Source organism: Hydra vulgaris, chromosome 10 (genome assembly GCF_038396675.1).
Source record: "Hydra vulgaris chromosome 10, alternate assembly HydraT2T_AEP".
Taxonomy (NCBI): domain Eukaryota; kingdom Metazoa; phylum Cnidaria; class Hydrozoa; order Anthoathecata; family Hydridae; genus Hydra; species Hydra vulgaris.
The window spans coordinates 44,880,001-44,907,500 of NC_088929.1; the positions used below are offsets into that span (position 1 = coordinate 44,880,001).

Here is a 27,500-nt window from a genome sequence, read left to right on the forward strand (position 1 = left end):
AAAGAAATTTTTATTGAGAAAAAAGTGACCGAACAGTTAGAAGAAGGCTTTTGGTTGATTTCAAAATGAAGGCATGCAAGCCAGCAAAAAAACCTTTTTTATCATTAAAAAACCTAAAAGATTGAAAAACATTTTGTCAGCACTACAAAAATTGGACTGGAGAAAATTGGTCTAAAGTTCTTTTTTCTGATGAAACATGTATTAAACAATTTAATGTTACAAACAACTTTGTAAGAAGACCAAAAAACTGTAGATATATGCCAAAATATACAGTTAGCAGTGTTAAGGCTCCTGTGTCTTGTATGGTTTGGGGTGCTATTTCTGCCAAAGGACGTGGGCCATTATGGATAATGCCCAAGAATACCACAATAAACAGCAAAGTCTATTTGGATGTTATGAAGGAGAAGTTGCCACCTTTCATGCAGATCTTGAACTGCACTTATTTCCAACAGGATGGTGCAACATGCCACACAGCCAAAATTGTAAAGAAGTGGTTTGCTGATGAAGGAATTCAAACCCTTGAAAATTGGCCTGTGTCATCACCAGATCTTAATGTTATTGAAAATTGTTGGCATATTATGAAAGTAAAAGTTGCTGCCAAAAAGCCTAGATCCTATAATGATTTAGTTGAAGCAGTCAAATCAGTGTGGATCCATGAAATTACACCAGACTATTGTACAAAACTTGTTAACAGCATGCCAAAAAGTATCCAAATGCTAATTGACAATAACTATGCTTTCATTAAATATTGAACTTTTATCATGTATGTGCATGTACCTATCATATTTAAAATTGTTATAAACACTTATTTTATTAAAAAAAATAAAAAAAATTACTAATAAATTGTTTTTCACACAAATATATTGATTTCATAACATAAAATATGGTGTTCCAGGACTTTTGGCCACCACTGTATATATATATATATATATATATATATATATATATATATATATATATATATATATATATATATATATATATATATATATATATATATATATATATATATATATATATATATATATATATATATGTGCATTTATATTTATATATAAGCATCATCATGATCAACATAATCATCAACATCATTATAATCATCATCATCATCATCATCATTATTATCATCATCATTACTATTATCATCATTATCATCATCATCATCATCATCAAGCTTTAGCCTTCCCTTTAGCTTATTGTATGTTGAGCATCTTCTTTCTAAAAATAAAGCTTGTTTATAAAGTATGTAATGGCTTCTCTCCAAGTTTTCTTACTCTTACTTCTACCATTTTCTAATGAAGCTGCTAACTGTATACATCCTAATGCCCAAACCACTTTAAACTTCGCTGAAAAACATTCAATAAAATGTTTTTTTAATATATATCTAAGATTATGACTCCTTTTCTTATTTTGTTAGAGTCGTACCATGCATTCATTTGATCATCATTTTATGTTTCTGCAAATACTGCACTATATAAATACTAAAATTTAAATTATTATGTAAAGATATCGTATACTACCATATAGATATATGTAAACATATATGTTTATATCCATATATATCTATATTATGTGTGCATAAATGCGTCTTTTACCGAAGCACTTGGATACAGGCTGGTATGGAAGCTTTTATATCATCTATTTTTTTACAAGAACATCTCTCTTAAGAACAAATGTCTTTTTATTATAGCAAGAAGTCAATATAAAAAGGTTCTGTATGATGCTGAGCTTTCTTATTCTCAGTTTAAAAATCTCAAATGTTAAGTTCTAGAGACTTTTTGAAAATCTTTAACAATATCATTAACTAAAATAAATCTAACACTCTATCTTTAATCTTAGGTGTGATCTTATTACTTCTGCCTAAAATAAAAAGAATAGAACCGCAAGCTTTCTATGGCTTGTGATGAAGACACCACAGTCTTAAAGTGTTTTCCAGAACTCCTTTCAATGCTCGCAAAAAGATTAACAAAGTGAAAAACAAATTTCAATATTAAAAAAATCTAGAAATCACTATGACTTCTCTAACTATGGTGTTAATATTATTAAACAGTTTTTTTATAACTGCAGTATTAAAATCATTATCAAAGACCTACACTCTTCCTCATTCCAGTAACTTTAGAAGTACTGCACAGTTCTATCTATGCTCCTGGGTTATTCCATATGAAATCATCTAGTTTTTCAAAAGTGTCCTAGAATAGCACCTTAGATTTGCTACCAATAGAAACCACCCACAGGTTTTATGAAAAGAAAACAATCCTTAAAATTTCAGTTTGATTGATTAAACTATTCAAAAGTTATTATTGATTTGTTATTATTAAGTTATTATTATTATTATAGGCAAAAATCGGAATATTTTGATTATATATGGAGTCTAACGTAGATTTTTTTAAATTTTTGACAGAGCATAGCTTTGTAAATAACAAAGGTGAATACCTGAATTTTGTATAGTAATAGTTTTTAACCCAAATATTAAATCATTTTTGAAGGTATTTTTTACCGGCTGTGAAGAATTTATGAGTTATTGTACCTTAAAGTTGCTAAATAATGCAGTAATAGGAAAGTTTCTGTAACTTTGAGGAGCTGCAGTCCAATACCTACAGACAGGCATTACCAATTTTATTTTACTTTAGTGTACTTAGAGTAACCACTTGTGGTAAAAATTAAAACTATGTGTTAAAAGTTAGTTCAACACTTGCAGCAGCCTGTTAAAGTATTAATTTTTTTTAAATATGATAAATTATATATACTTTACAGGTATAGTAAATAGTGTTAACAGTTATATTAAATGATGAAACTTTTTACTGGTTCCATATATAGACAATCACCAAAAAAAGTGTTACAGCCTATACTCTATCTTATCACATAATTTTAGCATTTTGAGTGTGATCTTTCTTTATAATAATTATTAGCTAGATTGTAGTCTACCCTTAATGGATGAAGCACATATTTGACAAGTTATTTTGTCAAATGTAACCTAACATTGGCTTGATCTCGCATCATTAGTCCATTTCAAATTTAATTTGTTTCTACGCATAAGTTTCACATCTTGGTTTTCAAGATGTTAATGTGCACACCAATTTAGCATTTTGATGATAAGAACATACACAAACTGAGTGACTTCCACTACTTGCAACTGTACTACACCACTTCGGCCTTAGTTCACAAAAGCTGAATCCAACATTGTGTTTAGGGTATAGCTTCTTTCTAACGCTGATGGTACTAAGTTTGTTATACTTATTGCCAGTTTTTAATTTTTTGCGTTCCATATCTTAATTTGATGCGTTCACTTACATTTTTGGGTGGAAATATTTTCAAAGACACGCTCTTATTTATAAATGTCTTATCAAGGTCTAAACAACTACAATCTTCTTCAGTAGCTTTGTCTTGACCAAGTTCTGTAATTTTTTCAAGTTTGAGCTTAATCACACACTTAGCACAAATTTTAGTTAAATGCACAAACCATAAATAAAGAATTATAAACTATTATTATCATTAAAAATATCAAAAAATATTAAAAACACTGTTATAGTGAACAAAAAAATCAGAAATGTGAAAAAAATGAAACGCTTTATTTTGGGTATTAAAAAAAAGTTATACCAATTTACAAAATAAAGTAGAGTAAAAAAGGACCAAATAAAATAGTTAAGATTTTTATTTTTTTACAGGAAATAGATTTTTGATACTTTTTTTTTAGGTTGAGTTCTGAGGTGTATTTAAATTTATAAAAACCAAATAATTTTTTTAAAAAGTTTTTTAGGTTACTTTATTTAATTGAAAAAAAAAAACTTTTTAGTTATACCCACGTATTTAGGTAGACTGAAATATGCAAATTGATGAGCAATTCAAAAATAATTAATTTAATAACCCTTCCAATGATAACAATTAAAAAAAAAACCAATTCATAAAAAAAAATATTTGATTTATGTTATGATATTGAGTCTTTAAGAGGTTTAAAAGGTTGAGCTGAGTTGTCACTTGTGCTGCACTTTTTAGTGTTATAAACAAAGAGCTTATTTCATGGTAAGAATTATTTAACTAAAGCAATATTTACCATGCCAAGAATTAACGTATTTCATTTAACCCCATAGTTCACCATTTTCGCTTTTAACTCATCACTTTTTAACTGAAATAGCAAATTTAATTTTGAAAAAAGATTCCTGATTGATGTAAAAAGTTATACAAGAATATGTTTCACTTCACTTCTATGAATTTTATGCTTGTTTTTCATACAAAAAAATCCGCATCCAATAACTTGACCATCGATAAAAAAACTATTTATATTAAAAAATTTTATATTATTTTATACATATTATTATTTATTCAGAAAAAGATTCTCTATAAGATAATTGGATCTGGACTGAATTTCCTGACCGCGTCCTTTTATTATCCTCCAATTCCCTTTGTAAGGTCTTAATTGCCATCACAGTGACTTTTCGGTTGTAAAAACTTATCTAAATTTGTCTGTTAAAAATGTTGACCTCAATAATATATATAATATATCTTGCTGTTCCTGTTTACTAGATGCCTATCCCTGAGTGACACAAAACCTTGTTATAAAAAAAATCCATTGAAAAGCATAATGTATGTTTTTGCCTTCAAAATATTACAACTTGAATGCAGGGCTTATCTTTGATCAAAGTCATTTGTTTAAATATTGCATAGAAATTGACAAATCAGAATCCAGGACTCTGATAAATTTCTTCTAAAAAGACATTATTCCTATATTATGATAATATTTTTTAATCAATTAAAAAATTATTTTTTGAAAATAATTCTTCTTAGAAAGTTTTAAATTGTAAAACAATACTTATTTTGACATTTTTTGTAAATTTAGTTGAGCATAAAAACTTTATTGCAGAAAGGTTAAAAAATAACAAATTATTATAACTTTAGCTTAATTATTATAAATCTAAAAAAATTATTATTATTAAAAATTTAAATCATTCAGTAATCATTAAACCATTAAAGTTTTGCTTCCAACCATTAAACAAGGATTAAAATCTAAAAAAGAGGTAAACACTTAATTAAAAAATTAAATTTTATTTTAAATATGGTAATTCTTATCTTAATTTAAAACACAAAATTTAGTGTTTAACATTTTTTGAGGTGATTTTTGAATAACCTAAAAAATAAAAAAAAATATTTTTGCAAGCAATTCTTCAGACAAAATTTTAAAAACTCTGTGAGTAATTTTGTTTCAAATGCCTGCATCTATTGAAACATTACACAATATACCTGGACATGATTGAGTCTGTTCTGCTACAGACCCTGTACAATTTTTTCCAAAATATGTATCATCACATGTACGATTTCTTGTACGGTTAGAAGCATTTGAGCAATCACTCCATGAACTCCATTCACTCAGATAATCTAAGTTATAAGTAAAAAATAAAAAAAAATAAAAAAAAAAAGAATATATATATATATGTATATATATTATATATATATATATATATATATATCTATATATATATATATTCTATATAGAAAAAAACTATCTTTGAACCTAGGAAAGAAACTAATTTTGAAACAAAGGCAAAACACTCAAAATGTTATACATTGGTTTCAAACCATAAAAGTAAAACAATTCTGTAAGTTCTTAGTCTTAGTCTTTGATATTAATGATTTTCATCTATTGATTAATGAAAACCCACTAAAAAAATGCAATAACTTTTGCAGAGCAACATCTAATAACAAATAGTGAACAAAAGAGTTTCATACACCATGCAAGAAAGTAATTATTATTAAGAAGTGGAACTCCTTGGATTAAGAAAAAAAGGAGGATTATTCGATGTCACTGAGGGTGCCTTTGATGGCATGGAGATTTTCAAATTAGTTGGGATTTTTATTTTGCATCAAATCTTGCAGTTTTATGATAAAAGCAATTTTAGAATATATCAAGATGATTAGCTATATTTAGTAACAAAAGTGATCAGGAAATGGAGAGGATAAAAGAAATATATTGTACAAATTTTTGAAAACAATAATCTTCTAATCTCTATTAAATGTAATTTAAAAATAGTTAACTGTCTCAATTTAACGCTTAAACTTAAAGATGGTTCTTTCAGGCATACCGCAAACCAGATAATTTACTGAATTATATACATATTAGTTCTAATTATCCGGCGAGTGTAATAAAAAGAATTCCTAAGACTATTGAATAAAGATTATCAGCAGCATCGTCAAGTGAATTGATTTTTAAAGAAAGTATTCCTACTTATCAAGAATATATGCGGTAGTGGTGTTGTGGTAAAGCGCTCGCTTTATAAGCGAGAGGTTCGGAGTTCGATCCCCACCATGTCCCTGGTAGTACCGCGCTCAACTTGTTTCTCCGCGCAGCGGTCTTGTTCATTGAAGTTCGTGTTTCGGAGTTATAGAGTTGAGAGAGGGTTATAACCACTATTAAGTAGCCTCCTCATCTGTAGTGGCCTTCTTGGCCTTGAGGAGGTGAATAACAAAAAAAAAAAAAAAAAAAAAAAAATAAAAAAAAAAAAAAAAAAAGAAGCCTTGAAAAAATAAGGATACGATTGCAAACTTGCATACCATCCAAGTATAAAATCAATAAATAGCAATCATAAACGCAACATAATTTGGTATAATCCTCCTTTCAGTGCAAACGTTGTTACAAAAATAGGTAAATGACTTTTGAGCCTCATCGACCTCCACTTTCCAGTTAACCACAGGCTTCTTAAAATAATTAATAGAAACACAATAAAAATAAGTTATTCCTGCATGCCAAACATAAAATCCATTATCGACTCTCACAATAAAAGCATTTTACATAAGGAGGCAAAAACTAATGAAATGGAATGCAACTGCATTGACAAATCCAAATGTCCAATGAACAGCCATTGCCTTTCCAACAATGTTTATCTGGCCACCATTTATTCAAACAACTCGGAATACAAAGAAAAAGTGTATTTTAGACTCAGCAAAACATACTTTAAAAATTGGTATGCAAATCACTTAAAATCCTTCAATCCATTTAGATATAAGAATGATATAGAGTTATCTAAAGAAGTATGGAAATTAACAGAAAAAAACTTTACGCCTTTTGTCAGATTAAACAATGCAAACCATACAACCCAGCATCAAGAGTATGCAACTTCTGTTTGAACCAGAAGTTTCAAATTTTGATGTATAAAGGAGATAACCTACTTAATACAAGGAGAGAAATAATCTTAAAGTGCAGGCACAAAAATAAATTCCATATTTCCTTATTTGATACCGAAGATTGATCCTGGTTGGTTTATGTCACATTTTCGCCACTTTATACTTTAAAACTTTTAAAATTTTGTTTCCATGGAGTCATTAGAACTCACACCACCTTAATTATAATTGTAATTTTAACGTTAAATTTTTAATTTTGTAATATATGACTGATGATTGCCATTATGCATGAAACTTAAAGTTCCATAATAAAGACTTTGCTTTTTTGTTTTTATTTATAAACCGTTCTGTCTTGAAATTTATATAAATCATACAAAATTTCCTAAATATTGAGCACTTTTCAAGGAAAAAGAGATTTGTATTATTTTAATTCAACACTACATCAAATGGTATATATATATATATATATATATATATATATATATATATATATATATATATATATATATATATATATATATATATATATATATATATATATAAATATATATATATATATATATATATATATATATATATTTATATATATATATATATATATATATATACACATACATATATATACATATATATATATATATATATATTTTTTTTTTTTTAATTTTATAATTCACCTCCCCAAGGCCGAGAAGACCACTACAGATGAAGAGGCTAATTGTGGTTATAACCCTCTCTCAACTCTTTAACTCCGAAACACAAACCTTGACGAACAAGGCCGCTGCGCGGAGAAACAAGTTGAGCGCGGTACTACCAGGGATGTGGCGGGAATCGAACTCGGAACCTCTTGCTCATGAAACGAGCGCTCTATATATAAATTATGCAGAGTTGTTCCTAAGTGATCTTTTGCTAACTAAAAATAATAAAAAAGATCCTTTTGGGCAACATTTGCCAATTGTCAACTACAGATTCAATTTTTCCTATTCCAGTGTCCAATTTGCCAACTAATAAAATTCTCAGAGGGGCAATAATAAATTAGTAAAAATATTATTAATTAGAGAAGCATTATTTACTAATATATATATATATATATATATATATATATACATATATATATATATATATATATATATATATATATATATATATATATATATATATATATATATATATATATATATATATATATATATATATATATATATGTATAAATGGACACTCATTTCATAACTAATTAAGTTGGCAACTAAACACTGATTAGTTAATGACATCTATTTGCGTTAAAAACTTTACAGTGATTGCTTAATGTTTTAAGTTCAAGTCAAAGAAAAAATTTACATTTAATACAAATATATTTGATTTGTTTTGCTGATTTAATGTCGTCTTTATAGCGACTTCTTTGCAATTTTTAATAAAGTTTATTTTGTAATGGTTTTTTCTTAGCATTATTCAATGTCTATGCTGTTAAGTATCTAGAAAAAAATTTAAACAAAAAATATTTTGTAAACTTTTATAAACTTTTGATTCATTTCAATCATAAATTTGTCATTTTCATTGTTTTTAAAAAGATTTAATTTATTTTAAAAAGAGGATTTACAAAGTTAAAAATAAACCCAAGTTTGTATTAGGTAAATTATTAAATAACAATGGACAAGTCAACTGAACCAGTAGCCTAATCAGAAAAACTAAATGAATTACAAGTAGCTATTTCTGACCAGAATGAAGAAAATGAATGTAGTAATGCAAAGCATTTACTAAATGAAATTAATGATAAATTTGATAAGCAAGGTAAATATGTATCTGATTTAATGCAAAAAAGGAAACCTGACACTAAGACATACAAATCTGAATCTGAATTAGCTGTATTGCATAGAAAAACAATATTATCATCTCAAATGTCAACACAAAGTTAAGGAAGAATTGAATGACGTTGAGTTTATTAAATTTCGTAGAAAAGCAGTTTTAACTAAACACTGGTATGTTGTAGTCAAACCTGAGTTAAGGATTAAATGACTACAAATTAGTTAGAGATAAGAAAAAGCATTGTGAAGCAGTGAAATGGCATGTAAATTAAGTAGTGACAAAAGAATGTAAATTATGTAGTAATGGTAGTAAAAACTGGCAGAAAATATTCTAATAGAGTTTGATACTGTTAAAAAGAGTCAACACAAAAAAAGCTTTAATTAAAGAAAAACGTTAAAGTTGGCAGCAACAACTGATATGAGCAAATGTTAATGTGGAGTAACAGACCAGATAAATAAGTTGTGATGTATTGCATTTTAGAGGTGAGTCCCATAAGAAATGAAACTATAGCATTTTTTTTGCAAAATAAGTAAAGTAGTTGCGCCCTATTTGTTACTGTTACTGTTGTGGCTTATTTAAACAACATTGTTAAGAGATTATGTACTGGTTTTATATATATATATATATATATATATATATATATATATATATATATATATATATATATATATATATATATATATATATATATACATATATATATATATATATATATATATATCTATATATATATATTTATATATATATATTTATATTTATATATATATTTATATATAGGCCTCGGCGGAGAGTGAGAACTTAAGCTCTCGGCCACACTCCCCTAAGGCAGTATAAGGGAGCAATTTACAGCTCTTGAAAAAATATATACTTTTTCTCTTTAAAGCATAATTATGATTGTAACTAAAGTGAAAAACACAAAGTCAAAAAAATTTTATTAGTTAGATAATAAGCAGGCATGGTTTTTGCAAAAGAAGAATTTTTTTACGATGCAATAAGTAGCACTTGCTATGAGTATATTATTGTAACATAAACGTTAGAAACATATGCTTGTAACAAATATAAAACCAAATTTTGTATTTAATAAGGAATTTTTATATAAATAAACAGATAGCTTGAGCAAAAACCAAAAGCTCTCATAAAAAGCAGTTTAGAGGAGCAGTTTGCATGACTTGCCATGTTCTTTTTAGGAGAGCTTTTCTCCACTCTTGCGCTTATTTACTCCCACCAAGATATTGATAGATAGATAGAGATATATTTTTTCACCAAAAGATCGCCAAACAGAAACAGATCCACACCCAAGTTTTACTGTTGGCAGTAAACATTCTTCCAAAAAACCTTCTCCTGAATATCTGCACTTTAGCCTAATTTAGTCTAGTATATATATCTTAATGATCTTAATAAGCCTGTTTTAGCCTAATTTAGCCTTTTTTCCTGATTAATCAGCCTTAATAATCTTAATGTCTTACTTTGTTAGGGTGGAGCTTATTTTTTAACTTTTGAAATATGATCTTCTTACCCTTTAATTATGTTCCTATTTATGAAATATTAATTCAGACAAAATATGAGCACAATTTAACAATATTTAGAGGTAACTCAATGATGGTGAAGTTTCCAGCACTCTGCCATCAGACTCGCGGAGCCTTGGAGACTCAGATGGGTCCATAATTGTATTCTTTCAGTGTAAAATTTATTTTACAAGCTGTGTGGTTTTAATCCTTTATTAGTCTTTCCATCATAACAATCAATAATAGCTGGAATTGTTCATTCAAACAAAAATAAACTAAACTTGTGACATAATTATCATTAAAATCATAATATTCATCAGTTTAGTGTCTTTTATTTTTCTAATAAAATTAACTAACATGACACTGAAGGTTAGCTTACTTACTCACAGGTTAGAAGCAGTGCAACAGACTCACAGGTCAGAAGCAGTGCAACAGACTACCAAAGCTGACCGCCATTTGCTTTTAAGCATAAGAAATAAAAATTAATTATTGAAATATTGATAATTTTTGTAAATTTGATTATTTTTTCATCAACACTTGACTACAACAAACAAGGTATTTAAAATTATTTTTAAATTTATAAAAATTATTTTAAAATTTATATAATGTAGTAGTATCACAGGTTACAGGTTTATCTTAGGTTGACTATTTGAGCCTAAATTTTTTTAAAATTGTTGCGGCAGTATGGCAAATTCAAAATATTTGCTTGATTAATTGAGGCATTGCTCTAATTTTTTAGTACAGTTGTTGCTGAATTAACAGTGCTAAGTAACTGTTTTTAATGTTTCAAGTTCAAAAATAGTAAAATTCGTGATTCCAAAAGCCAAATTATAAAAATGTCTTCTCTAATATTTTTTCAGATTAATTTCTGATCTAAAATATCGTCTGTGGCAAAAGAAACAAAATCTCAAAACCAGTTGTATCTTCTTGGGGACACTGTGACCGTATTAACAGGCAGCAAGTTGCTGTCATTGCGTATGGCTCTGGGGTTCTTCCTACAACACCATCTTGAACTGAAGGAAACCATAAGACAATTGTCGGCTGTTACCATCAATGAAATATCAAAATTTTGGCTGAAAGCTAGAATCCCGATGAGAGAACATCAAAACTGTCAAACCAAGCTAGAGAAGTGAGGAATGGCGTCTTATCAAAAAGAACAAAGCACGAGCTTCACCAACTCAACTCGCAAGAGAGTCAGCTTTTGTTTCCACACTCGATGATCTTTTTGATGTCGCTCATGCTGATACTCTGAACATGAAATCAGTTTTGCAAGAAGATAAAGATTTCTTATTAGCGCAGCAAGAAAAAGGAAGGAGAGGGTCGATGGCTGGGGTAGATGAAAAGCTTGCTGCCAAGGAGAAAAGAGTGTCAGACAGAGAAAAGAAAATGCTTGCCAGGCGACATCAAATGAAACAGTTTGAAGATTCCTCAGCGGAACTGGTTTCATCTGGTTCGGAAAACAGTTCAACAGAAGACACAGAAAAAATGGAAACTGAGAATAATGCATGTGAGGAGGCTGTTGGAGGCATAGCATTTAGGACACTGAAGAGAAAAAGAGGGCAAAAAACAGTTGTCACTCCTGACTTCGCGGCAGCACTGGATCGAACAAAAGTTTTAGACCGCAAGGCTGTTTTCGTTATAGCAGAGACTGCCAAAAGCTTGGGACATAATATTGACGAACTTGCTCTAAACAGAGATTCGATGCGACAACACAGAGTTGAACACAGAGTCCAGCGATCAGCAAACATAAAGACTGAGTTTCAGGGCAATGTTCCCCTTGTTGTTCACTGGGACGGGAAGCTTATCCCTGATCTTATTGGAAAAGAGAAAGTCGATTGCCTGCCAGTGTTGGTTTCAAGAAAAGGAGTTTCTCAGCTACTCACTGTTGCCAAGCTTTCATCCCGAACAGGTGAGGCTGAGGCTGCTGCAGTTTTTGGAGCCATTGAAGACTGGGGCATAGCCAATAGTATCCAAGCCATGTGTTTTGACACGACCAGCTCTAACACTAGTCAGATTGCTGGTGCCTGTGTCCTCCTTGAGCAGAAACTTAAGAAGGAGTTGTTGTTGCTGGCTTGCAGGAATCACATTATGGAACTGATTATTGGTGCAGTCTTCCAAGTTTGTATGGGAGCCACCTCCTCACCCGTGGTTCAACTCTTCAAGCACTTCCAGGAATACTGGGTATTCATAGACATGGCCAAATATGATGAGTAAGGTCATATACAGTCTCAAGATCTGGATGTTCAAGGCTCAATTCAAACTGACTCCTGCAGAAGAAAGTGGATTACGCGATGTGTGTGTGTTTGCAGTACTCATCTACTTGAAAGCCTGGATCTGTGCACCTCAAGCATCCGATGCTGCTTATAGCGACTTTCTGCTGCTCAAGTCTCTGCTTGAATACTCCTCTATCCATTCTGCAATCTCAAAGCAAACATCAAAGAAGTTTTCCAATCATTTTTGGTACCTGTCGAAGGAACTTGTTACGCTGGCTTTCTTCGACGATCGAGTTAGTTCGTCAACCAAGAGACTGATGGTGAGTGCAATGCAGAATGAAGAGGAGCAAGATAAGGACCATTCCAAGAGAATTACAGTAACTCTCGATTCCTTTAAAGACAAGAACTTAGAAGATTTTGTCACAGCTAAGTTGATGACTCTGCTCCGAATGATGGAACTTCCATATGGGTTTCGAGGAACCCATGTGGAAGTTCCATGTTGATCCGGATTTGTGGGAGGAGGAATACAGCGGCTTGTTAACTCGTGATGAATTGCAGTTACAATTCCTCCTGCAAGTTGTCAAGGATCATCGTCGAATGTACCCTGACAGCAGAAAACAAACTATGTCTGGAGTACCATATAAACAATAAATTTGGAAATTATTGAACTGACACTATGAACTCTGTCTAAAACTGAACAGAGATTGCAATGTAATTGTGTTGAAAAATAATAACTGAATTGTTAAAAATAAATTAAGAATTCATATAATTTTCATAATTTTCGTAAAATTTGAAGCTCTTGAGCTACCCCTAAACACAAGAATTTATTGTTCAAACTTTTGTTGTGGTGTTTCTATATTATAAGGAACAGATTAGGAGGGTAAGACTTTCAAAAATACTTGTTATTTATTTTTTTATTTTTAAGCTCCACCCTATTCTTTGTGCCATAGTAATATCCTTTGCAGACAGCATCTTAAAATTCTTATTGTTTTTGAATATTGGATTTGAGAATAGCTCTCTTGTGGCAAATTATTATTTAAATATTAAGTATATTATTTCCTTTTAGTAATGCTTAGTTCTAATTTTTAAAAGTAAAAATTAAAAAAAAAAAAATTATTCTTAAAATATTTAAAGATATTAATTTTAACCAAAGTAAAGATATTAAAAACATGATTTTATAAAAGAAATATAAATTTTAAATATGTGTTAATACACCATATTCATGTATATACACATAAATTTGTGTATATATGCGGTCACATATAGTATATACATGTGTATGCGGTTGCATATAATATATACATGTACATATGGGGTTGCATATAGTATATACATGTATATATGCGGTCGCATATAGTATATACATATACATGTATATAGACACATTAACTGTGTATATACATATACACATATTAAATGTGTATATACACATAGTATATACATGTACATGTATATAGACACATTAAATGGGTGCATATACACCAAATCCGACTGCAAATTTTGTTACAAGTTTGTGTTTCTAAAAAAGTTGTTCTATTGGTATTTTTATACACATAGTTCATTATTGTTGATGCATAATTAAAATAAAACAAAAAGTTCAAATTAGCAGAAAAAACAAATTGTTTAAATTGGTCAAAAGAGTTATGGCCACCTGGATCTCCAGTTTTAATACTTGTTGACTATTTAATCTTTGTGTATGTAGAGTCAAGGGTTTGTCAATGTCTCCAATGTCAACTCCCTGAAAGTTACTGCTGAGGGAGGACATATTAAACAAAAATGTGGTAAATGTTTTTCTGAACACCTTTTAATAAATTTTATTTAAGCCTCAAGTTTTCATTTTATACTTATATATATATGTATGTATGTGTGTATGTATGTATGTATGTATGTATGATGTATGTATGTATGTATGTATGTATGTATGTATGTATGTATGTATGTATGTATGTATGTATGTATGTATGTATGTATGTATGTATGTATGTATGTATGTATGTATGTATGTATGTATGTATGTATGTATGTATGTATGTATGTATGTATGTATGTATGTATTTATGTATGTATGTATGTATGTATGTATGTATGTATGTATGTATGTATGTATGTATGTATGTATGTATGTATGTATGTATGTATGTATGTATGTATGTATGTATGTATGTATGTATGTATGTATGTATGTAGATAGATTTAAGTATATGTATATAAAAAAACATCAATTTGCATAATTTAGCTTTTACTATATAATGATAATTTACCAGTCATACAATCTTGAGTTTGATTGGCATTACCATTAAAGAGTATACATTTGCGATTTCGGTTAACATTGGGATTATCATTTTCAAAAATCCATGAATTCCATGAACTCCATTTACTTAAACCAGCTAAAAATGTATTTAAACAATTTAATCATAAACAACAAAACAATAAAGGCATGTTTTAGATTCTGTTTACTCAAAATTAAATTATATGTATTCTAAATATAGTTTTTATAGAATTTTTAAAAAGAATAGTTTTTAGATTTTTCATTTTAGAGAATATTTATTTCAGTATTACCACTCTCCTAAAGTTTTATTTTAAACTCTACCACACATATTTTATAAAAGTTATTATTATCATTTTTTTTTTTTTTTGCATGTTGCTGGGTCTAGATCCACTCTTATTCTTTTGAATATTTTTGGAATTAACACTTCTAAAACTTGAATACCATTGATGAAAGGAAGATGAAAAAGATGTAAAAGTTAAACACATAAACTAGAACATTGATAAGTTTTCAAATCATTTAAAGAAGAGAAAAATCAAACAATTTGGCATGAAAAATTTACAATTTTTTGAAAATTTTACTTTTAATCAACCATTTAAGGTCGGAGGATAGAAAACACTGTTGATTAATAATATACAATTGAAATATACTAATTAGGGTCCAGTAAAAGACAATTCACATTTTTTTAATATATCAGGGTGATCACTACCATGGAAACTGAAGTGGAACTAATATGTTTCGTCAGACCATAAAGCTTCTTTTTTGTTAAATTTTTATAATTAAATGAAGAAAAAAAAAAAAGTTTGTTATTAAACACATTTCAATTAAATTTATCTATATGTTATGATATTTTGAAAAACAATTTTTTTTTTCATTTATGCACAAAAAAATGTTACATGTGGTGGATTTAAATTGTGGTCTTGACTCATTCTTTTCTTTTGAGCATACTTCATATTTTCCACTGTTAGTTTCATAAAAAAGCCAATGAATGCCTTGATTTTCTCCTCTAATTGACAAAGGTACTGAATAATTAGACTTGCGGCGTTTTTTTGTTGATCAACATATACTTCACGATAATGATCTTGCAAGCATCTAGTCATTTTAAAAACAATTTTATCCCCCAACCCAAAATTGATTGGAATGTCATCAAGAATGTTTTGACCACTTTTACCTTGATAAACAGAAAATATATAAATAACCATCCATGTCTCCCATAGTTTATACCCTATCTTCATAGGTTTCACTGGGTTACATCGTTTAAGGGAACTTCTTCCCTTGAAAAGAATTATACTTTCATCAATGCAAATTTTTTGAGAAATGTTATATAACTCTACAAATTTTTCGTTAAGTTTGTTTGAAAGTGGTCTTAGTTTGAACAATTTATCACAATTATTATTTGGCATAGTGCCATTATCATTGACATGGAGGTATGATAATATTTGTGAGAGCTTGTCATGAGACATTGCATAAGAAACAAATGGTACTTCCAAATCAGGCTTTGTATTCTAATAGTGTTTCAATTATGGTAGTTTGTGATATCCCATTACAAATTTTATTCCAATAAACGCAAGTAAGTCATTTTTTTTTAATACATTGTACTTTTTTTTGATATTGTAAAGCATATAAATTACTATGATATAAGATAGAATCCACTATTTCTTGGTGAAATTATTTCCTGAAGTAATCGAATGGATTTTAAGTATAAAAAAAACATTTTGTTCAATACTGGAATCGAAATCAAATGATTAAGTTTCACTGGAATCACCATAAGGAAGATCTTGTGAAATTGTTTCAGCAGCTCTATAGTACTGTATCGAATTTTATGACTCATATTTTATTATAGTTTTAGCTTTTTACACTTAACTACTCTAAACAAAAAATATTCTTGGTTTAAAAATATTAGGTAATTACACCTGACAGGACTTATTAGTCCAAAACTTTTTAATACTTTAACTAAACTTCAAATATTTAGTTACACATTAAAGAAGCTCTAAAAAAATTCCCAACTCAAATAAAAGCATCTTTAAAGATACTTTTATTTGAGTTGGGAATTTTTTCTAAATTCTTTACTAAATAGTAAAGATGAAAATAATAGGTTTGCTTTTACAAAATAAATACATTTAATTTCCTTAAAAATAATCATTAGAGATCACATTAAAATGAAAATTAATTGATGACAAAATATTAAATATAATTTTAAAACATGACTAAAAACCAAGTAAAAAGTTACAATGTTTTCACAGCAAAAAAAAACAACCGGTTTAAGAGAAAAATAGGAGTTAATGTAGTGGGACAAACAAGTCGCGTCAGTCCACAAAGGGTTAATTTAATTACTTTTAATTAATTTTCTGGTATTTTTTTTTTTTATTGGTTTATTTATTAACCTTATAAACAAATTAGAAAAAAAAAAAACATACCTAAATAACATAAGAAAAAAAAAGGAGAAGCAATGTTACGAATTTGTGACAATGGTTGAAGGATGGCTGCAAGAACAGATTCAACTATGTTTATAATGCGTTTTTACACCTTGACTCAAAAAAAGAAAGGACACCATTTGAAGATCTGCCCCAGATATGGCAACAGTATTTCAATCAAGGACGGATTTAAGCATTCAGAGTAAGAAAGTGTAGATTTTGATAAAGAGATGCAACCTTAGCAGATGCTAATTTAACATAAATGGTTTCTTAGAAAGATCAGAAGTAAGAGTTAATCCTAGAAGAAAAAGGGTAGATGGCTCATCAAGTACATTACTTTTCATAAATATAAGAATATCTAGATTGCTGCAATAACAATTAGTTTAAAAAATGTTTTATCTGAGTTAAAGTTCACCAGCCACTGAGTGCTCCATACTGTAGCAAGAAGTGAGGTTATTTTTTAAGCTTAAATGCCTCTTCCAAGCAATCAGAGAGTGTTGGCTTCTTAATAAGACAAAAAAAAAATAGTAGTATAATCGGTGAACAATGCCACCTTAGATAAGAGAATTTCTGGGAGATCGTTAATGTAAATTAAAAAAAAAGTACAGGGTCAAAAATAGGACTTTGAGGAACTCCTATAAGTTATTAGATTAAAGATGAGAGGTAAGGTGCTTGTTAATTAATGACTCAAAAACCTTGCTTATAGGAAGAAAACTAATGAGACAGTAGTTAGATAAGTCAGATTGCTCTCCAGAATTTTCAAAAATAAGGATAAAAGAGGCTACTTTCCAGCATGCTGCAAAAATAGTTAAACTTAATAGTTAAATAGTTTTGAAAGTATTGACGATAGCTTCAGATAAAAATTCTGCAACATTACAACAGGTATGTTTTCCAGACCACAAGCTGTAGAAAAGTCTAAGCAGGAAATCACTTTAGATACAGAAGCTGGAGTGATACAAATGTCAAACAATGGATTAACCTACCAGCTAAATTACGTAAGATATGATAAGAGGAATCAAGAAATGAGATTGATGAAAAGTTCTTAGCAAACAATTTAGATTTTTCTTTGTCAGTGTAATCTAAAAATTTTCTTAATCTGTGATATGATCCCCATAAAATCACTTTTTGGATGCATTCAGTTACGCAACATATTTTCCCCAAAACCACTTATCTGCAAACATTTTTCTCAAAAATTTTAAAATACTTCAACCTAAACAAATAAACGAGAGAAATCAAAGAAAAAAACTCTGCTTCCATCTATATAAAAAAGAATTTAAAAAATATATCAGCAAGTGTGTGAATATTACTTATTTTTCTCTATGTGTTATAAAAATAAAAATAAACTATAAATATCTCAATTTAGTCTCTTTTTGGTATATTTATAACTTTAAATGCACTTGTTCTTTTAACAGGCATAAATCACTGATGAATCACTTTAAGAAATATGAGAAATATTAAAAGTCTAAAAAAAAATATTTAACAACCTGTGCATTTTTCATCAACCAAAAAAAAGTTAGGGAGACATTCACAATTACTCTTGCCATAGTAGTTTCTACATTCCTTAAAATCATTGCAACCACTATCACAATCTAAAGATATTAAAAGAATAAAACTTACAAAAATTTATACATAAATCTTAAAAATATACAAAAGCTAAAAAGAATGTTTTATATTATTACTTATAAATCATTCCGAAGGCTAAGTCATAACTTAAATCACAAAGTGTTAAAAAATATACAGTCACTTACTCTAAAAAAATCTTAAAATTTCCATTATACCTTACTTTTTAATATTTTTTTACTTTAATAATTTAATTCCTAAAATATTATAACACAAGTGTAACTTCAGTACTAGAATGTATTTAAGTCAGCAACAGAAAGAAAGTACACTTGCTTATAGCAACAGCAGCTAGTCCTAGGCATAATGTTGAAAATATTTCAACCAATCACAGTCTATTATCAAAGACTCTTTCAAACCTGAAACATCACTTACATTGGGTTAGAAAAGTGTTGGCAGAATTAGTGGATCACCTGCATTTCATTTTGTCAGGAATAACCAAACTACTCAATACTCTAAAGCTTTCCTCAGGAATAGGCAAAGCAATTTTCAAAGCTATTATAGAATATATGGAGAACTAAAACAAAAAAAATTGCCTCAAATTTTGTCTTTTAACATAACAACTAGCAACACTTCTGTCTAGTTGAGGGCTTGTGATTTAAGATGGAAGAAAATTGGAAATAAATTACTACATTTTGATTGCCTTCATCACATACTGTAGGTCGAGGAGTAGTCAACTAAAAGTTGAGGCAAAGAAATTTGCTGCTTATGATAAGTCAACTGCTAGTACAGAAAATTTTATTTTCAAGTGCTTCCAATTGAATTGGAAATTTATAGACAAAAAATGTTTTGAAATAATTGAGGAGCATTGTAACTTATTATAATTATTATTACAAAAGTTTTTGTCTTTTTTGAAGTACATTTATACATGAATGAATGACAAGACTATCATTAAAGCTAACCATTATTTACCTTATAGGAACATCACTCAGAGTTATTCAATGTATGCAACCTGGTGCAATGCATGGTGGATATCTTTTGTTAATATTTATACTATCAAACTAAACACCTTTTATTCACATAACTCAATCTAATTTGGCGTGACAAAATGTAAAAAAGTTAACATAAAGTATTTACTAGTCTGTTATTATTTTGCTCAACTTGATTTCAGTAAAATATCTTTTATGTTATCTCTGTACTGTATTGTATTTAAAAAACAGCACGAGAAAAACTAACATAAAAATTTTAATGCTAAATTACTGAAATTATTTGATTTCTGAAGTCTTATATTATTATCATATTCTTCTTATATCATTATTTATTTCTACTATTGGCATTGTTTATAACTTTTTATTACTAACACCAGACAGACGCCTGGTGTTCGTTTGCTAGCTATTGAAAGCAAAATAGCAAAAAATTTAGAAGTTGTAATTTTAGAATTTGCTCATGTGAAATTGCTTCATGGTGTTTGAAGACTAGAAAAATCTTTTGATCTTAACAAATATTTATCTTTTTCTATTCTTTTAGACACATTGCTATCATTAATTGAATTATATTTTTGATTTTAACAGTTGTTGGTAAAGTTGTAATCAGAGTTAGAAAATTTTTTTTTTTTTTTAAATCATGGGTTTTTGAAATAAAACACAACCAAAAGCATGGTTTTTTCAGTTCAATTTTATTTTTTTATAAGTAGCCATATTTTGATAAGCCTAATGTATTCTACTTGAGTAAGTTATCTTTTTTATATATATACATATATATATATTTATATATATATGTATATATATATATATTTTAAACATCTTCGCTTCCAACAAGGCTGCAAGCAGCCACTAATTAAAGTTGGAAGTTACTGAAAGAGAAAAGATGAAGATTGTAGAGCAAGATTACGATTGACAGACGACTTAAAAGATTGCAAATTATATGAATCAGGAAAGCAAGATAAAGGAAGCGAATTCCAAAGAACTGATGTTTGAGGAAAAAAACTAGACGAATAAGCGTTTTTGGAGCACTTAGGAACAGCCATAGAAAAAAGAATAACACTCAATTGAATGACGAGTAACACGAGAATGAATTTTAGTAGATGGCACAAGAGACGCTAGCTCTTTAGAGCAGTGCCCATATTTATAGTATTTGTAGAAAAGAGAAAGAGAAGCAACATTACGACGATGTGATAATGGTTGGAGGTTGGCTGCAAGAGCAGGTCCAACTATGTTTACAATGCGTTTTTGCACCTTGTCTAAAAGAGAAAGGGCATCATTAAAAGATACGCCCCAGATATATATATATATATATATATATATATTTATATATATATATATATATATATATATATATATATATATATATATATATATATATATATATATATATATATATATATATATATATATATATGTATATATATATATATATATATATATATATATATATATATATATATATATATATATATATATATATATATATATATATAATATATATATATATATATATATATTTATATATATATATATACAGTACTGGACAGCAAATTAGAAATTTTTATGTTATGAATTTATATCATCAAAAACTGTATTAATATTGTGTTTACCTTGGAGATGTTATTACTTTTTATGTATTATCAGCTGCAATTATGCTGATAACAGTAACAATTGTTGTTGCTATGGTAGTAACATACTTTTGCCTAAAATCTCGATTAATTTTACATTTTTAATGAATTGTTTCAAATTTTGTACCAACTAATTGTAAACTGTGCTTTTATTATCGCATTTTTGTTGTTTGGGTAATTTTTCGAATTCTTGCTATAATTAAATTTTTTTTTTAATATCGCTCATTGAACAGTGTAGAATCTGTATCAAAAATATAATATTTATATTAAATTGGGTAAGAAATTAGATATAAGTGCTGCTACAAAGAATGAGATAAAGTTGCTTTTAGAAAATACCACACTTCGGAGTAATGAAATTGCTCAAAAACTCAAAATTTCGCCTCAATTTGTTGAAAGAATAAAAATGAGACTAAATAGAGGCCAAAATATAGTGGAAACCAACAGGAAGAACTGCAGAGATATTACCAAAACTACTAAGAGAAATAATCGGGTGCTTTTACAGTTGTGTCGAAAAGGTCGGAAAAAGTCTTCTGTTGAATTAACGCAAGAATGGAATGCCATGACAGGAATTACAGTCAACCCAAGAACAGTTAGAAGAGGCCTTTTTAATAATGGATAAAAGCTTACAGGCCAATGAAAAAACCCAAATTAACCACAGCAATGAAGGACAAAAGACATGGTTGGGCTCTTGGTCACGCGTATTGGACAATAAAGAAATGGTCTAAGGTTAGCATTACAAAGTTACAAATTTACACACATATACAACTGTGAATAACTAAATCAACAACCTAAATAAATTATTTATGTTAATTAAATTAATTGCATCTTATTCGTTTGTTTCCAATAACTTTAGATTGACTTATTTATGTTTATTATGCTGTAATATATTTTCAATTATCAATAAATCATATCGTCACTTAAAGTTATCTGTTTGCTACAGTAGCCTTTTATTTGTATAGGTTTGTTTTTCTGTTGAGTCAATGCTGAAAGTTATGGTTGAACGAAGACCATTTCTTTAAAGGAAAAAAAAGGAGACAAATCTTCCAGAATGTTTTCAAGAAACAGTCACACATCCTCAAAAGATAATGTTTTGGAGCGTGATATCGGTAAAAGGGCCTGAACGATTATACTTTGTGGAAAAAATGATGAGAAAACGGCAATACAAAACCGTTCTAAAGACTTGTTTAATACCCCAAATAAATGCATGGTTTCCTAATGGGAATGCAATATTTATGCAAGATGGGGCTCCATGTCATACTGCCAAATCCGTAATGAAGTTTTTGAAAGACAATAAAATTTCCATATTGCAATGGCCTGGTAACAGTTCCAACCTAAATCCCATTGAAAGACTATAGAATGAACTCAAAAGAGTGGTCATGCAGACAGCTTAAACCAATACAAGAGAGTTAAAAGAAAAATTGATTCAAACATGCACCACAGTCAACTAATCAGTCGCTTTTGCTTCGAGTTTATTCAGTCAATGCCACGTCGTATTTCAGCGGTCATAAAGATGGACATACCAAGTATTAAGTGGTTGTATCAGTCAATTTTATTTATGCATCTCTGACAATTCTTTCATGGTTTTCATTTATTTAAGTCAATTTTTGCATTTTTATTTTCAGTTTTTGTTTTTATTGTTGAATTGTAATAAAGTTGTTATTAAATACTATAAAATGCATTAAATTCCTAATTCGATGTCCAGTACTGTATATATATATACATATATATATATATATATATATATATATATATATATATATATATATATATATATATATATATATATATATATATATATATATATATATATATATATATATATATATATACATATATATATATATATATATATATATATATATATATATATATATATATATATATATATATATACATATATATACATGCATATATATATATATATATATATATATATACATATATATATATATATATATATATATATATATATATATATATATATAAATAAATTTTTAGTTATATTTATATTTTCTGACTCAACAATATTCAACTAGGAGATGGAAAATAAAATAAAACTTACTTTAGTGAGGTAAATTTGGTAACTTGAGTAAGGATTATAAAATTTCACTAATTTTTGTATGGTAATCTTCATAGTGAAGGTTTCACAATAAAAATACCTTTAGTGAGTAAACATTGGACAGGTAAGAAAAAAAGTAAGGGTATTCTACATTATTCTTGGTAATCTTTAAAGAAATGTTTAAGTCAATCAGATACTGATTGCATGTATAAACATAAATAAGTTGATCAATATGCAAATGGTTTTAATGACATAAATAAATGGTGAAAAAGCATTTAATCCTAGAAATAATAAAGGATAAATGTGAATTAAATTTTCAGATGTTGTAGGATTAAAATAACATTTGTAGTCTCTCAAATTTTTATTTTATTCATTTTGGTGTCAACCCCTGTGTCAGGTCATTATAGTGTCACCCGGTGTGGTTTGCATCCCCCACACCATCTAGTGACCCCACTGCAAACATGAAAAATCGCTTGGTAAGAATGGTGATCCAATGATTGTTTTTTTAAATTATAAACAAAAGTTTTTCAAAATTTCTAGAGAAGACAAAGTTTGATCTTGATTTTTTTGATCAAAATAATAGAGATTTTTTAAAGATTAATTAACTGATTAAAAAAAAATATCGAAAAATCTGGAAAAATGGATTGATATTAAAAATATACTAAATTATAAATTCTTTAAATATTTTTAGAAACGTTTAAGAGTATCTCTATTTTTATTTCTATTTTATTAAATGTCTTTTTAAAAGATCTTGTTAAGCATATGTATGTTCAGCAAGATCAAACATGACAAACATTAACTTATATTAAGTACTTATAAAGACTAAGGTCTAGACTAATTTCTATTATGTAAACACTGCTTAGTTCATATACTTTGAAAGATGTTTAAAACAATATAAAAAATTCAAATAATATATATCAACCTGTGCACATTCCATTTTCCAAAAAATAATTAGAAGCACAATAGCAAAAATAGTTATAGCCATCAATGGTTTCACATACTTCATTTTCACCATTACATTTAGTTGATCTACAATCTAAATTCAAAACAAAACCTAATTATTTTTATAAACAATATATTTCTTACACATGACCAATACTGTTTGTAATTAAATAGTTAAACTTTGTTTAACTATTTAATTACAAAGAGTATTGAAAATCTCTTTTGCTTATTTTTCTAAAGATGCAAAAGATGGTTTCAATGGTTCAGAAATAATGATTTTGATGTGCGAAATGAAGAATGTGGAAGACCACCAAAATAGTTTGAAGACACAGAACTGCAAGCAATACTGGATGAAGATGACACTATAAGTCAAAACTAAATAAGAGAAATATTAAATGTTTCACAACCAGCAATTTCTGACCGTTTAATAGCTATGGGAAAGATCCAAAAGTGCGGGAAATGGGTGCCACATGAATTGAATGACAGGCAGATGGAAAAGCGAAAAACCACATGTGAAATGTTGCTGTTACGACACAAAAGGAAGTCTGTATTGCATTGAACTGTGACTGGTAATGAAAAATGGATTTATTTTAAGAATCCCAAACGCAAAAGATCATGGGTAAATCCAGGAGAAGCATCAACATTGACTGCAAAGCCTGATCCGTTCGGAAAAAAGACAATGCTCTGTGTTTGGTGGGACCAGAAGGGAGTGGTGTATCATGAACTTCTAAAACCTGGCAAAGCTGTTGATACACAACGCTACCAACAACAAATGATCCACTTGAACCATGCATTGATCGAAAAACAATCATAATGGGCCAGAAGATATGGAAAGGTAATTTTGTTGCATGATAATGCTCTGAGTCATACAGCAAAAGCGGTCAAGGAAAAGATAACATCACTTGGCTGGGAAGAGTTTTCTCACCCATCGTATTCACCAAACTTGGACAAATAGGACACGCATTGAATGAGCAACACTTCAATTCCTACAAATAAGTCGAAATAGAGCTGTTGAAAAAGTTCATACGCTAGAGGTTTATTAAAAAATGTCAAACAAAACAAGTTAGAACTCTGCCTATTATAGCTAATAACAAATACAAAACACTTTTTTACAGTCTAAGGGACAGAAAAAAATTGAACAATATAATGGATTTCAGTGAAATACAAAGATTCACAAATTAAAAAAATCAATTAATTCAAGAAAACTGTGAAGTAATGACTTCACTATGAATAATTAATTAATGATCAGGAAGCTAGCTTCAGGATGGATGGTGAAAAGTGTAGAGGTTTAAAAAGTTTTAGAAATATAGATTAAAATATAAATTGAATGAATTTTTAATATTTTAGACATATTACATATTAGCATAATATTTCATATTTTTGTATAATTTATATAAAATGTTCCTACACTTATTCTAAGCAACTAGTTACAAAATCTTTTTTTAAGATACTTTAAAACATTTTGTGAAATTCTAAAGATTTTTAGAAAGACATTGAAAAATAAATTTAAACAATTAAATTTATCATAAAAAATACATGCCTACATAAAAACATTTATATGCAACATTCTTTTTAAATTTATACAAAAAGCGTTTATTTTAAACAATTGTATTAATTAATTATTTATTTCATTTAAAGCCTCAAAATAAAACCTTTAGCAAAGATTAACAATTACAAGTTATTCATAACATAAAGTTTTTTTTTGTTACATTAAAATTGTTAAAACATCAAAACAGCTGAGGTCAAATTGTAAATAAAAAAATCAAAATAGTGGCCAGTTAGAGCATATATATATATATATATATATATATATATATATATATATATATATATATATATATATATATATATATATATATATATACATATATATATATATATATTATATATATATATATATATATATATATATATATATATATACATATATATATATATATATATATAAAAATATATATATATATATATATATATATATATATATATATATATATATATATATATATATACAGTATGCGACAAAAGTGTTTACATGTTTTTGAAAAATATTCTTTTTTAAATAAATAAACGATTGAAATACATGTTTATATATCAATATATATATTAGGGTATATCATACTTGAGCCAAAAATTAAATTTTCAGAATTTTGACTAGCACGCTTGGATTCCTATGTATTTGGGTACGGGGAATTCAAATATAATAATATTTTTGCAAAATATTGATGTCTAGCTACCGGGAAACTGGTTTTAAAATTAGCTTTTTTTTAAAAAAAATAGTCTTTTATAACTAAAGCCTAATTTTTAAATGTTTTTAGTCAATTAATAATAAAAATTAAAATAATATTAGGTAAAAAATAAACCATTTGTTATAAAACACAAAATTATCATTTAGCTTCCAGGATTCTTGAGCCAGAATGCACGGCTAGGGCTTCCGCCCCCCTCCCTTCTATCAATATTAGATAGTTTTATTATGATTATAAGATCAAGATATATTACAATTAGTATATATATATTTATACACGCACTGGTAGGAGATAGAGTAGGAGCAAGGGGCTTAGTTGCAAAAGCCCCCTCCCCTTACACTTACTCAAAATACTAATTCAAATTGTAAATCTGGCTGCCTTAATTTTTGTTTTAGCTCCCAAAAATTCTTATAAAATCAACATTAAAACCAAGTATTTATTTAACATTTAATGTTATGCACAACAAAGTATAAATAAAAATCAAAAATACTAAATTAGTAATTACATAAATTACTTAAAGTTATTTCTAGATTTAAATAAAGGCATTAGTCCACGATTTCGCAATTGAGTTCTTATATAACCATCTCTTTTATCCCAACCACAGACTGAGTGAGCTGCTTCTGTGACTAATTTGACTGCTCTCTCGCAACTTTGGGTATGTAATGAGTATAGAGGTAGCTGCAGGGGAGAAACTATCAATGCATTGAGTTGGACTAACGACATATTTGCAGTGAAAATTGGTTCAGTGATGACCTCTTTTTCCCAGTCGATAAGTTCTTT

General features: G+C 28.1%; 1 protein-coding gene across 3 annotated transcripts in view; it reads right to left on the reverse strand.

Annotated features, from left to right (window-relative positions):
- The window catches only part of LOC136085992 (uncharacterized), a 134,681-nt gene that overhangs the window by 51,731 nt on the left and 55,450 nt on the right, over positions 1 to 27,500 (reverse strand). For all 3 annotated transcript variants that reach the window (XM_065808112.1, XM_065808113.1, XM_065808114.1), the window contains 4 exons: positions 24,458 to 24,571; positions 18,793 to 18,897; positions 14,890 to 15,015; positions 5,236 to 5,370 (listed from right to left, as the gene is read on the reverse strand). In XM_065808112.1, coding sequence (XP_065664184.1) covers positions 5,236 to 5,370; positions 14,890 to 15,015; positions 18,793 to 18,897; positions 24,458 to 24,571 — 480 coding nt within the window. The remainder of the gene's footprint in view (positions 1 to 5,235; positions 5,371 to 14,889; positions 15,016 to 18,792; positions 18,898 to 24,457; positions 24,572 to 27,500) is intronic.